At 49.6% G+C, this 13664-nt stretch overlaps 1 protein-coding gene across 1 annotated transcript in view; it reads right to left on the bottom strand.

Moving 5' to 3' along the window:
• The window catches only part of SRRM4 (serine/arginine repetitive matrix 4), a 135247-nt gene that overhangs the window by 13647 nt on the left and 107936 nt on the right, over positions 1-13664 (bottom strand). Inside the window, exons 7-8 of the mRNA XM_004690996.2 lie at positions 13527-13625; positions 10786-10939 (exon numbers count right to left, since the gene is read on the bottom strand). Of these exons, the coding sequence (XP_004691053.1) occupies positions 10786-10939; positions 13527-13625 (253 nt within the window). The remainder of the gene's footprint in view (positions 1-10785; positions 10940-13526; positions 13626-13664) is intronic.

Raw genomic sequence — 13664 nt, forward strand, 5'->3', positions numbered from 1 at the left:
TTCAGGCCTAGATGTCCATGGGCCTGCCAGCAGCCCGTCTCGGTGTTGGTTGGTGGAAGAAGTGGGAGGAGAAAGGAAGGAGGTCCCCCCCCCCCATTGCCATGTTATAACCTAGCTCTGTGAGGGTCTGAGAATCTAAATTTCAATCTGACTTTCTAGATCACTTTGCAGGTCTATTTGCGAAAACAAGAAAACATACTTCATGTAAGTTTGTTGGCTGCCTTGATTTGTAAACATTCAGACCTATCACTAGTGCAGGCCTCACCATCAGGGCCTGCTGCCCTCTGCACTTTATCTCCACAACATCCTTGGCCTAGATGGGGGGAGGTGGCATTGGAGCTTTCTTAAGAAATTCCACCTTCTCAGCAAGTGCTGTGAGGGGGACACAGAAACACCCCAGAACTACAGGAATAAGAGATTAGCTCGGCTGTCTGGCAGGTCACATCCTGCAGCCAAGCAGGGGGCTTCCTTTGTGGATTCTCCCAGGAGCCCTTGCACACAGGCCAGGTGATGGGCCAACTTTACCGATTCTACCCAGCGCAGCTGCCACATTCTGCTTGGTGAGCTGGTTGGCTTTGCTGGGGGAGAAGGGACCTCAACGAAATAGGGTTGCCCCAGTGGAGTTTTCTAGAGTGAGACGTCTTTCAGGATGATGTAAAGGTACTGTTTCCACTCAGTTGCCCCGTCTGGGTTTCCTGTTTGCACATTGGATGCCCCAGCTTTCCCGCCTCTGGCAGTTCATGGGAAACATGCTTCTCAGCTGCTTCTGTCAGGACTGAGAAGCGTCGTGCTGGGTGGCTAGGTGCTGGGCCCAGGGAACCTTAGTCTCAGAGATGGTGAAAGTCTGGTGGCCAGTGAATCAGCAAGTCCTTTCGGAGGGGACCAGCTAACTCCCATGAGTTTTCTTCCATGACCTTGTGCCTTCTACCTGGATCGCCTGGGTTGGATCTTTCTCTCCCAGATACTTGTTACTAGTTTTCATTCTCACTTTCAAAGTGTCTTCCCTGGTCCCTCATGGGTCCTCCCCGGAAGGGGTTCCTAAGCATTAGACCCCATCAGGGCTAGCAGATATAGAAGGGGACTTTGCCTTCTTTTCCTTCTCAACAACGCCATACCCTGACCTCACAGGGACACTTTCAGAATGCTCCTCCATGGCCATAATCATTATTCACATTCAACTTCTGTGATTAGGACTGAGAATTCATAAGGCATCACACTTTTCCATCATCGCCAGGCAACAGAGATAAGGGTATTACTGAAATATTCTTACTGGATTGTACTCAGCACCTGAAAATACCAACATCTCTTGCTTGCTTAAAAGTCCCATTTCTAAATTCTTTGACCTAAATGGCAATGTTCTTTACAACTAGCCCTGTGTACGTCACCAAACTTCTCTCTTCCACATACCCGACAATGACCTCCATGACCTAAGCCAATCGATTAGATCTTTCTTGGTTCTGCCACCACATCATATTCTTCCCACCCCAGGCCATTTGCACAACCCGCTTCACATGGCGAAATGTATTCATCCTTCAGGTCACATATCACCACCTCTGGGCAGCGTTCTTTTATCCCTTAGGTCAAGGTAGCACAACATACTCTACTTCACTCATCCATTCAACCTTTCATTCATGCATTCCAAGATGAGTGCCTTTTGCCTGTCACCACACTCCCACTCAGAGGGGTACGTGTTAGCTTTGTTTCCTGTCTGCCCATCAGGGTGGTGGGCATTTGTTGAAGAAGCTATGTATGACTGGTACAAGGCTATAGCCCTGTGCCCGACTGAGCCTGGCACAGGTCAAGAACTCAGTGACTCTTGCAGAATGAACAAAGCTGCCCACAGTCCCTTGGGGTCCTGGGATGGGAGGCCTGGGCCTGGCCTAACTTAATAGATTCCTGAAGATGGCTGGGTGACCTGACTCTGGTGGGGGTCAGCTGGGTGACTGCAAATTTAGGAACTGGTCACTTTTTAAGACAAGGCTGGTCTCCATGACATAATTAACATAGTCTAGGGGCTTGAGACCAGCTCAGGGCTTGGATGTGAGAGCTAGGAGAACCAGGTGATCTGTGACCGAGGGAAGGAATAACCTCTTATCTTCCTCCTGGCTTTTCTCAGTCACAGGACCCTCAGGGAAGCACACCAGATCTCCAGCTACAGATTCGCGGTACACAAACTTCAGCGAGGGGACACGCTCCAGACCAAAGAAACCTTCCTGCTGAGACTAACTGCACTGGGACTCCTTCCTTCCTACACCCTCTGCTACTCCGGGGGTCTGATTAAAAGGCGGCTTGGTCTGGCTGTTTGCAAGCAACTAGGCTGCTGGCTCATACAGTAATTTTATCAGATTATCCAAAGGGGTTCCTTCTGGGTCAGGAAATAAGAAAAGGTGGCCTGTCTGGACAAATTAGAAAGGAGATATGCATACAAACCATCCCTTGGGGAGGGGTTTGTTTCAGGACCCCCTTGCACACAAAATCAGAAGATGCTCAAGCCACGTTCCTTTATTTTAAAATGGTGTGGTATTTGTACATAACTTACACAATCTTCCCGCACACTTAAACGCTGTGCACACAGTCCTTATACTCTGTTGTTTAGAGAATGTCCATGCTCAGGACAGATGCAGCCACCATTACCCTAACTACATAGCTCGTATTTTTACCCATGCTCGACGGCATCCTTAGATACAGAACCTGAGGGTACGAAGGGCCACCTGTGTGTACCTGGCTTGACTAAAACAGCCCAAGTCAGCTCCAAGGCCAGTTGCCTTAGTTCAGGGCACACGGGTGTAAGGACATAATATCCCTGGCGAATATTGAATATAGAAATCTTCTTGCTCTCTTTAACCCCCTTAGAACACTACTTTGGGGGAGGGCAGGGGAGAGGGCATGTTCTGAAAATATTCTCTATTTGAGCTGAACTCTACTTGGTTTGTCTTTGCATTTTAATGACTCATTAGAGATATCTGCATGGTGTAGCGACCTTTTATTCTCAGACTCTGGCTTCTCTGGGCTCTCCCTTCACCCCCCAAAGTGGAGGAAAGATCTGGCAGTCCAGGGCAGGATGAGCTTGTGTGTGTGTTTTTTTTGGGGGGGGGGAGAGGGCTGAGAGCCGCGAGAACTCAAGAAGACCCTCAAATTCCAGGCGTCCAGACCAGCACACAATAGCGGCTGAGGCCTCACCTCTGCCCGCTCATCTCTGATTGTCTCCTTCCTAGCCAGACTCTCTTTTTGTCACTAACACGCAGTGGCTGCTGACTCGATGCTGACACCACAGGAGGCTCCCCCGTGCTCCCCCTCGCCCCCATCCTCATTTAGATAATAAGCCTTTCATCTTTCAAGAGCCCTCTTCATCCACTGGGAATTCCTCCTCTGTGCCTGCAACACCCACTGCCCCTGTACCTCACGCTCCTCACTCGACCTCATCTTGGACCCCTGAGGTGCAGCAACAATGTCCTGTCAGGACCGGACCCCGTGTAAGACCTGGGCCCTCAGCCAGGGCTTACCTTTCCGTCCATCCTACCCTGTGCTCTGCCTCGGGCTCACGCTGCCTTTCGGGTCTTCACATGCTCCTACCTTTGGAACAGGGCCTGAAATTCGCCCCCCTGCAGGATCTCCTTAATCACAGAGTAAATGATACCCTTTAATTTGAATTCTCCCAGAAAACGAGACAGGAATTGGTGGGCTTGTAGTTTATCTGAGAGGGCCAGGAGCCTCTGTGGGAGTGAGGAAGTGAGATGGGAAGACGAGGAGCCACTGTAAGAGAGGTACCAAGCGGCGGCTGGACCTTCTTTGCTGGGGTCACGCTGAGACCCTCATCCCAGAATTAATCCTGAATGGGGACTGAGAGAGCTGGGGTATTTGTGCCCCGGTTCTCTACCACTCATGAGTAGTAGTCTGCACTCTGGGGGTCTGGCCGCTAGTAAATCCAGATGCCACATTTGGGGAGCACGGTCCTCGGGAGCTGGCCTACATCACCTGGAAGCCGGAAGTTGACAGCGTGCCCGGAAGTGGGGAGGGGTCGGGGCACACGAAGCCGCCATGCCTCGACGCTCAAAGCCACCGTTGGAAACGGACGGCCACATTAGCTTTGTCTCAGCCATGCTCTCTGCAGCACACTTCATAGGTTTGACAATAAATCGGAATGAACTGCCAGCACTGTAGAATGGGATGGCGCTGAAATAATAAGATCTGGCAGTATCAGATCCACTTCTTGGTGGGACATCAGTGGTTGGAGGGTGATTACCACTGCCCCTTTAGGATGCAGCGAGAGGGTGTTGGGCCCCGGCCCCTGAAGCCACTGTTCCTTAAGCCTGGTCCCGGGAATGGCTAAATTTAGGACCCCCTGTTCTACGTGTGTTGTTACCTGATCCTGTATGTCCCATCTCTCCCAGAACCAAGAAACGGATCCCTCCATCTTCCCCAATTCTGTCCTTCCCATCTGGGACCTTTATCAGTGAAAGGAACCAGCAGGCCAGAGCTGTCCCTTGGGCCAGACCACAGAATTATTACAAATGTCCTTCTGGTTGGGGACGGTTAATTTTCTTTTTTTAAAGGACTAACTGCTTTTTACAAACTTAACGCCAGTGAGAGGAAGCAAACGTTTTCTATTACCCTCTTAGCCTTCTCCCATGTGAAATTCCAATTTTGTTTTTTCCTTTTGAACTGTAAGTTTGCCTCATCTCCTTGTTCCTTAATCTCCTGGGTGTGAACACTTGGGTTTTCCCCATAAGTAATTAAATCCCCGACTATGAATCCCACCTCCTGGCGTTTCATGGGGAGCCCCCTCAGTCCTCTAGGGAAGCCAGCACTCTTATTTATTGTTTTTGTTTCAAATCATTATTTAATCAAGAACAGGGAAAAAAGGCAACCTCTCACTTACACTTCAAAATTTAATTTCAGTTGAATTCCGAGATCAAGAGGCAGCACGGCCTAATAGGTTACAAAAATACAATCAAGAAGAGAATTCCAATTAAACTGAACAAGTCCATTTACTGAGCTTCAAATGGCCCCATGGAGAGAGATGGCTATAATTTTTTTTTCTTTCCCTGCCATATGGGGGACTAGAAATTCTCTTGTGAATCTCGAGCTGCCTGGCAAAGCTTTTAGCTAGAGGGTTCTGGTTATTCCTTAAAAAAAAAAAAAAGCTTTTGTTTCACAAAGACATTAAGTTTATTTTCCTTGCTGTTGTTCATCTTCCTTTGCAAACTAATTAGGAAGACAGCAAAAAAATGGCTCCATTGACCTGTTGGGAGTTCATTTGGGAGGAGGGGTGGAGGATGGAGAAAGATGGAGAAGAGCTGGGGATTGTGGGATGATGACAAGGTCCTTTAGGGCTGAGACATCTCACAGGACTGTACTCTGCTGTTGACCTTGGACTCGGGGGGAGGGAATCTACTCTCCTCTGTCCATCTGTCCAGTGGAAGACCAAGGGCAGGCATAGAGGCATCAGCTTGGTTATTTCTCTGGAGTCCCTCTTAATGCTCCTGGCCCCTGCATTCTTGAAAATCTCGACAAGGACTCAGGCAAATTTTTCACCAGCCCCAGTTGAAGCGAGCAAAAGTTAGATTTGATGCAATGAGTTTTTCATTTAGTGCACTTGCTTTCAAAGCTCCTCCTTTCTTCTGATGCCTGTCTGTCCCAACTTTTCTGCTGGAAAATATGCTTTCGTGATAGAAAGTGCTAGTTTTCTTTTGTCCATCCTTATTTGGAAAAGTAAAAGTTGACAATGCCAGGCTGCTTTGCATGAAAAGAAAATAACTGGCCCCACAGTTTCCCGGGGTTCACCCCTACTTCTGCATTTTCATTCCTCTCCTCTCCAAACTGCCTCTCCTAGGCAGAACCCCGGGTTCATCAACCATGCTGAGGTCCTAGTGGGAAGTGTGAAGGCCTGGACCATCCAGCCACTCTCTCCAGCTTCATTTCCTCTGCAAAGCAGAACCTACCTCCACCCTACCATTCTCTTAGGCTTTTCTGAAGCTCACCTGAGATCTTGGCTATGACTAAATTTTTTGAGGCCAAAACATCATGCCTGGGTTTAATGAAGCCATGGTGATGCCAAATATTAGAAGCTACTGTCGTTCGAATGTCATGTACCAAACACTGGACTAAGTTATCCATACAGAGCAAACAACCCCTGAGGGCAGGGACCTCATCCTCTTGTTCACTGCTGTCCATCTGGTGCCTGGAACAGCACCTGGCGTGTGAAGGTATCTTTTCCATCCTTGTAACTACAGGCACCCGTAGCTTAATGACAGGGAGGCATTCTGAGAAATGCATAATTGGTGAGTTTGTATCATGTGAACATTACACTCTAGATGGTGGAGCTGCTACCCAGAGGCTAGAAGGTAGAGCCAGTTGGGACCACTGTCATATATTCAGTCTGTCATAGACCTAAATGTCATTAAGTGATACATGACTGTATCCAATGAGGCAACTATGATTACTAGCCAAGGTACAGATGAGGACCAGAGAAGTGATATGACATGAAGGACTCATATAAGTTTAACCTATGGACTCTGAGGTCAGGCTCCAGTTAGAGGAGATTTAACAGAGCACCCCATGCAACAGGGATGGGGCTCAGGCAGACCTTTAGGGCACCCAACTCTGTCAAGTAATCTGTTCTCCACGCTATCAGTGTAAGCTGAAATCATGATTAATACCAGCATTCCTTCCTCCCAGTTGGTTTATATAGCTAAGTCATTTTCTTCCCTGAGCCTCATTTTTCCCATTTGCACAACAGTGATAATAACCTCATCTACTTCAAAGAACTGTTTGTGGATCCGATGGGGGGAAAATACTGTATAAAGTATGTGACAGTGCCTGTGACAGAGAGCATTTCCTTTTCCCTCTATTCATCAGTCATCTTAAGCTGGTAAACTTCTATTCATCCTTCAAAACCCAGCTCAAATGTTCCTTTGCTGTCTCAGACAACAGATAACATTGTTTGGTCCTCTACTACATATTGTACTTGCTTCCACTGCTGTCAAGGGTGATGTTTAAAATATTCAACAACTGGTTGAGTATGTATATTGTCCTATCATAATGTAGCCGGCTTTTGCACTGAAGAGATGCTACTTATTACTCTGTAGTTGTACGAATGTCTAGAAAGTGTCAGTGGAGGGAAGGGATGGTTAAGTTGATTGGGGGCAGGGGGTGACAGGGTTTATTTACTAACTGGGCATTAGGTATTTGGGTATTTTAACAACTGTAGGTGCCGTATTGGTACTTACCACTCAGTCTCAGTCCCAATTACAACACTTATCTCACTGTATGACAGCATTCTGTTGAATGCTAGATTGTGAGCACTGGTGCTCAAGGTGAGTTTTAACAAGGCCTGTTTCACGAAGACAGTTTTACTCAACTGTCTGTCTCCCCAGGGTCTTGAACAGAGCTGGTTATGTGGAGAAAAGGAATATGAGTGAGCTGTGAAGGGTCCCTGCTCCTTGGGACTTGCCATTTGGGTTTAGGTCCTGACCAGGCAAAAGGACATCAGGTTATCTTTATCTTACTAACCAAGATTTCAATATGACAGTAGACAACTTTGCATATTCATATATGCAAATACACACCTTGATATAATGCTCTTGATTTTTAAAGAGTTTGTGTCTGTGAAAACCAGCAATGGAGTGTGGTGGGGACCATGGCATCAAAGAACTCTTGTTCATCTCCAGAACCCCAACTTTGCCCTGGAATTCTATCACCTTCCTAGACTCCAACCTTCATTTCCCATGTAGCTAACTCCTGTTCATCTTTATTTTCCCACCTAGTGGTCATCTACCCCATCCCCGATCGCCTTCCCTGACAGCTTACCTCCCATCCCACCTCAGCATCTCCACATTAGTTGTTGGGTATTGCCAGTGATGGTTTTATCTTGCCTGTGTTCCTCATCAGAAGGCATTCTAAAAGTCCTATGAGAGCCCGATCCTTTATAGATGTGCACTAGATACTGGTGGACTTGATGTATTACTGAAAATGACTTCACTGTTCTTTCTCTTTAACAAAGGATGTACGGAACCCAGAAGCACGAGAAGAAGGGGTCCCCATTCTCATACTGACTCTTCCCGACTAGCCTGAACTCAACTACACGACCATCACCTCTACCGCCACTGCTGCTACCACTGCCACTTCTACTGATAAGACTATTGCTGGTACTGTCGTTAGCAGCCAACAGCACATAACATGCAGCTCTTGCTTGTTATAGTCTACAAGCTTTACTTATACCAAGTTATCGAATCTTCGTAACATCCCTCTTAGGAGGTAAGTCTTAGTGTGAGCCTCATTTTGCAAATCTGGAGGAAATGTGGGCACAGCGTGTGCATGTCACTCACTCAGGTGCCACAGCTGGTAAGGCAGAGCCAGCATCTGGAACGCCGCCCTTAGAGCACTACTGTGCTGAACTTTGCCCCATGCCAAGGCTGGCCTCAAGAGTTTGTGTTACATTGCTTCTGTTAAACAAAGCTTTTGGAGAAGAGACTTGCTATCTGCATGTATTTTTTTTTAAGACTTTTTTTTAACAGATAAGGGAAAGACTTAGATATCTATCCTGTACAAGAACCTGTATGAGGCTGCATTATTGTAATCCTTGTAATCCTATGACTTGTCATAGCCTGTGGAAATCATTTCTCTTCTAGGAGCCTCAGTTTCTCCTCTTGTAGTCAGGACACTGAACTAGGTGAGCTCTCTATGCTTCTCCTTCCTAGGGGCAGATGACCTTTCAGCTCTTCTGCATGGGGCTGGACCTTGGGAGGACATTGAGGTTTCCAGAACCAACAACCAATCTGGGATCTCACCAGCTGCTGTGGAAGGACCTTCCTTCTTTGGTTTGGACAACACTCAACTTTTTTTGCAACTTCTAGACAGACAGGACCTGTTACCCATCACAGTAGTGAGAAAGCAAAGGCCAGTTGCTCCCAGTGTCACTTTTTAGTGACGCCCTATTGGGCCACGGTGATCAATGTCCATGACCAGGGAGACTGGGGGATTTCCTAACTTACATGTTCTTTTATTTTTTAAAGATTTATTTATTTATGCATACAGAACTGGGGTACAAGCCAGAGGTTCAGGGGCGGTGAGAGGATTCACCAGAGACAGAGTGGGGAGCAGAACAGGCAGACAGACAAAATAATACTGCTGAGGGGAGCAGTGGGTGGGTCAGGAGAGGTCTGCTGCACCATGTGGGTCACCTCCATGGGCGGGGATCGAACTGGAGCTGAAGTGGCTTTAGCTTCTTAGTGCTGCGTTTACCCATTGCACCACCAGGGAGGGCCCCTACACATGTTCTTTTATCTCTTATTAAGCCATAGTTTAAACTTGCTTTCATCCTTGCCTGGAGACCAGACCTGGGCTAATCTGCCCACTTCCGAGTTGAGGAAGTTGAAGCTGGGAGGGGTAAAAGAATAGGCCGACCAAGTCAAGAGCGAACCTATGGCCTTCAGACTCTGCCATTCAGACTCTGCCTCTCGTAGGGTATTCTGGGAGGGGGGATTGCAGGTGGGTACTCCCTCTGCAAATCCTCTGCAACCAGAGGCATCTGACAAAGAGCTGGGGAGAGTTGTACATGGTTTCAGGTGGGTAGAGGACACAGACATTACTAGGCCCTGGTGAATCAAGGTGCTAGGCAGGTAAAGAAGAGTTTCCCCAATTCACTGCATACGACTGTGGTGTCCTCCATTGTTCACCATCTCATTCTCTTCCTTGACCTTCCTGTAAGCACCCCTGGACTCTTCCTTACTTCCATCTCATCCTGTCTAGAGGAGCAATTCTCTTAAGTCTTCAGATTCACCTGTAGCTGGAGGGGAGAGGTCCCTCCCCAGCTGGCAGCTGTGACTGCAGACTTCGGCCACACAGACTCTCTTACTTGTCTAACTCTACTTACTTGTCTAACTCTCCCATACTTCATCTTTTTGGCATCAACAACCTTGTATGAAAAGTGGTATTGTTTCAAGTTTGAAAACAGGTTCAAAGAGGTTAAGCCATTTGCCCAACTCATCTAGGACATGCAATGCTAGGATTGGGATTTAGATCCAACTACCTGAAACTTCCAGGAGGCAAACTACCTACTCCTTCTTCCTGACCCGAGAGAGCAAGGCAGGATTCCACTCAAAGCCGGCTTTAAATCAGATTCGCTTCTTGCTTTGCTTTGTGGCTTTATCCCAGACCTTAACCTCTCTGAGCATTGGTTTTTCTGTCCCAGGTGTGTGGGAAGAGTGAGAGCAGCTGCTGTCCCAATCCCTGAGCCCTGGTATGGACACATGTAAGGACAGTAGGCTCCTTGAAGGAAAATTCGCGTCCAAAGCAAGGCAGTGTTATACAGGTGAAATCAAATCCCAGCTGCTAGTCAATGGTCAATACTGCAGGCTAACTGATAGCAGAGCTTCACTGAGAAGCTGGGTGCTTCTATTATGTCAAAGACAAAAGTCCCCACCCCCCAAAAGAAACACTCGCCTATTGAGTCTCCCGCATGCATTCCTGCCACTGTCACTCTGGAAACCGGTATGTATTTTTCAACATTCCCCTATTAAAAAAAGTCTGCGTATTTTAGCTTGTCTCCCTCTTGCAAGCCCAAACCCCCAAGCTGAACGCTGCCAAAGGCTGGCGGATGACAACTTGCTTAATCAATATGAGGTCTGGTCTACAGCCATACCACCCTGAACGCGCCCGATCTCGTCAATCTGAGGTGTGAAAGCAGTGGGCTAGTTATCCAAAACTGCATTCACTGCCCTGGACTCGTGCCTCCACCCCCCAGTGCCGCGGCCAACCTGGCAGAGGGCTGCGCAGAATACTTACTACGCTCCTGGATGCCAGGCAGCTGAGCTGGAGGGGCCGGCTGGGCAGGTGGCTGGACCGGGCCTCGGGGCTGGCCGTGCAGAGGGTCTTGGGGCAGCGGGCAGAGTGCCTTCGGCGGGACTTCCGCCTTTCCTCGGGGGACCGGCCGCGGTGCCTGGGGGTAGGGCGATAAACCTGAGGGTCCTTTGAAGGGGACCATGGCAGAGAGGTGTTGAGGATCTGAGATGCTTCGTGTGCACACCCATGCAGCCCTCCGCCCATCGTCCACCTGCCCATTCGTTCATTCTTTGTCTCCTTTATACACTTAATACATGTTTATTCATGGATCTCACACTGTCTGGGGGTTGGGAATGCAGCTGTGAAGACAGAAAGCTGTCTGTCTGTGTCTGTGCGTCTGGGTGTGTTCATCTGTGTTTTCATGTGCTTGCCTATAAACATAACTGCGTCTATCTGTGTGCCTTTGTGTACGTGGCTTTACCATCTGTGAAACAGAGGCGTCCTATTGACAGTCACCCAAACTTTTGGGAAAAGAACAGCTGACAGAAATGAAGACGATGCTGTCTGCACGCTTGTCAGATGTCAATCTGGCTGCCCTGTGTCTGGGATGGAAACTGAAGAAATCTCTGCCTGTGAGCTCTGAGCCACAGTCTAAGAAAAAAAAAAAAAACACCTGATGGATTTTTCTGGTGCTGTCGATGCCCAAGGGCTTTGGCATGCCCTCTACATACAGCTTGACATCAAGGACAGACCAGGGATTACTTTTCCAGTTTGCAGATGAGGGAGCTGCGGGTCTTGCCTGAGGTCACACAGCTTGTAAGTGGCGGACCTGAGCCAAGGCAGCATTTTCTGCCCCTGTAGGAACAGATACCTGTAGTGTTTGTTCTGGAGCACCCTGCTATCTGCTCTAGGGCTTCTGCATCACATTTCTACCAGTGTGGGGCCTGAGCTTGTTCCCTTGCTGGCTGGAGGGTCACTTGGCCCGGCAGGCACTCGGAAGCACAGGTGGCCAGACCACAGGAGACGGACGGCAGGAGGGCTGGGTCACCCTTGGCCCGAAGAGGTGACTTTCAGGGGAGGGAGAGCCCAGCGTCCTGGGCCCTGCAGGTACAGCCTGCACCATCCTCTGGCCCCGGCCAGCAGGGCTAGCTCTCTGGCACCGGGCTCCAGCTGAGTCACATAGGCCTGGGCCATCCAGGCTCGGCCCCTCACTGGGACCTGGCTCGGTTCCCTTTGCCACCAAGACGCAGTGTTCTCCGCTGGAACCTAATAGTGCTGCTGAATCCAGTTCGTCAGTGCCCTCCAGACATAACCAGCTGGAGCACGCCTGTGCTTCAGCAAGCGTGTTTACTGAAGGAGGGGATGCAGCCACACGTCTCTGGACCTGGTGCTACAGCAAACTCTGAGGGGTCTGTGGCAGGTGACTCAGGGGGCTGTTTAAGGCACTGGGGCTTTGCTCTGGATTGGAAGTCGTCAGAAAGCAGAAGTCATTCCCCGATGGGGTGTCTATAGATCTTGCCCAGGAAGCAGAGACCAGACCGAGGCCAGGACTGGAGCAGGTAAGGACACATCAGGTGACTGGGACAGAGATGCCGGGCTGCTTTTGTGTGCTGGACGATGCTTGTGTTCTGTCTGGGCTCGCGGCCGAGTCTTGTTTTTGTTTTGATTACTAGGTGCCACAGAGCGTTCACCGGCAAAGTTCTTAGCAGTTGCTGATGTGCGACAAGAATGCCAGCCTCGGCCTCCCTGGCTGACAGCACGAGGTGCCAGGGCCGCTTTCTCTTCCTGCACCGCCTTGTCTGCACATTCACACCGGGTGGGGAGATGTCAAGTTTGCCAGCACTGGACCCGCGTCTGAATCAGCCCAGAATGTCTAGACAGTGGGTCTAAGGACTGTCAGAAACTTCCACGGTGACCCCAAAGTACAGCCAAAGTGGAGGCGCTCTGGTCTTGCTTGGCGGCAGTAATGGGATGAACTGGATAGAAATGTAGCTCACGTGTTGGCGCGGGCAGAGGGGCATTGCGACGACTGTGTCTTCTCCTTCTCCTCCTCTTCTCCCTCGCCCCCATAAACACTCTGATTTGACTGAGATGAGGTCAGTCCAGGACAGTGAACTCTGACCCCCGGAGCTGGCCTGTACAATTGGGTTGGTCTCTACATTCCTGATAGTGTCTACAATTGCAAGCATCAAGGACCACAAAGCCCCAGCTCCTTCTTAGAACCGAGAATCCCACCCACCAAGACTTCTCCATGTGCAAAAGGGCCAGGTGAGGGGAGACCTGACTTCAAAGGGCCTCCCAACTTGGTGCTCTGTGCTGTGTGACCTTCCACAGATTACTTGGCTTCTCTGTGCCTCCAGTGACTCTCAGTGACAGCGCAACTCCAGAAGTCCCAGTTTCCATCCCAGCCCTGTCTGTTAGCTGCTGACTGTCTAACGAGTTCCTTAGCTGCCTCTCTCCCTCATCTTTCAAATGTGGGTGACAAGAGTCCTCCCGTCATGGTGGGGTTTACAGGCAGATGGCAAGTGGACAGCACCTTAACACTCAGCACCTCAGCGCGCTGTTCCAGGAGCAGAGGAAGCAGTTAGTAAGCGCCGTCATTATTGCTCACTGCGTGGGGGCTGTGAGTCCCTTTCTCTGGAGGGAAGTGACCGGGGCCTCTGTCCCTCTGTACGTTGCAGCTGGGCAGTGGCTGGACAAGGACTCTGGGGTGCAGGTGGGGTGGGTGTGGGTGTGAGGGTTACCTGCTCCCGCAGCTTGAGGAGCGGGATTCGGAGCTCTGGGACCGGGAGGGGCAGCGGTGGCGGCGGCGGCGGTGAGACTTTCGGGGCCGGCTTCGAGATCTTGGGGAGTTGAGAAGGATCCAGTCAGAGGAGGAGAGA

The sequence above is a fragment of the Condylura cristata genome, unplaced genomic scaffold, assembly GCF_000260355.1.
Source record: "Condylura cristata isolate star-nosed mole 26May11 unplaced genomic scaffold, ConCri1.0 scaffold00029, whole genome shotgun sequence".
In the NCBI taxonomy this organism is placed as follows: domain Eukaryota; kingdom Metazoa; phylum Chordata; class Mammalia; order Eulipotyphla; family Talpidae; genus Condylura; species Condylura cristata.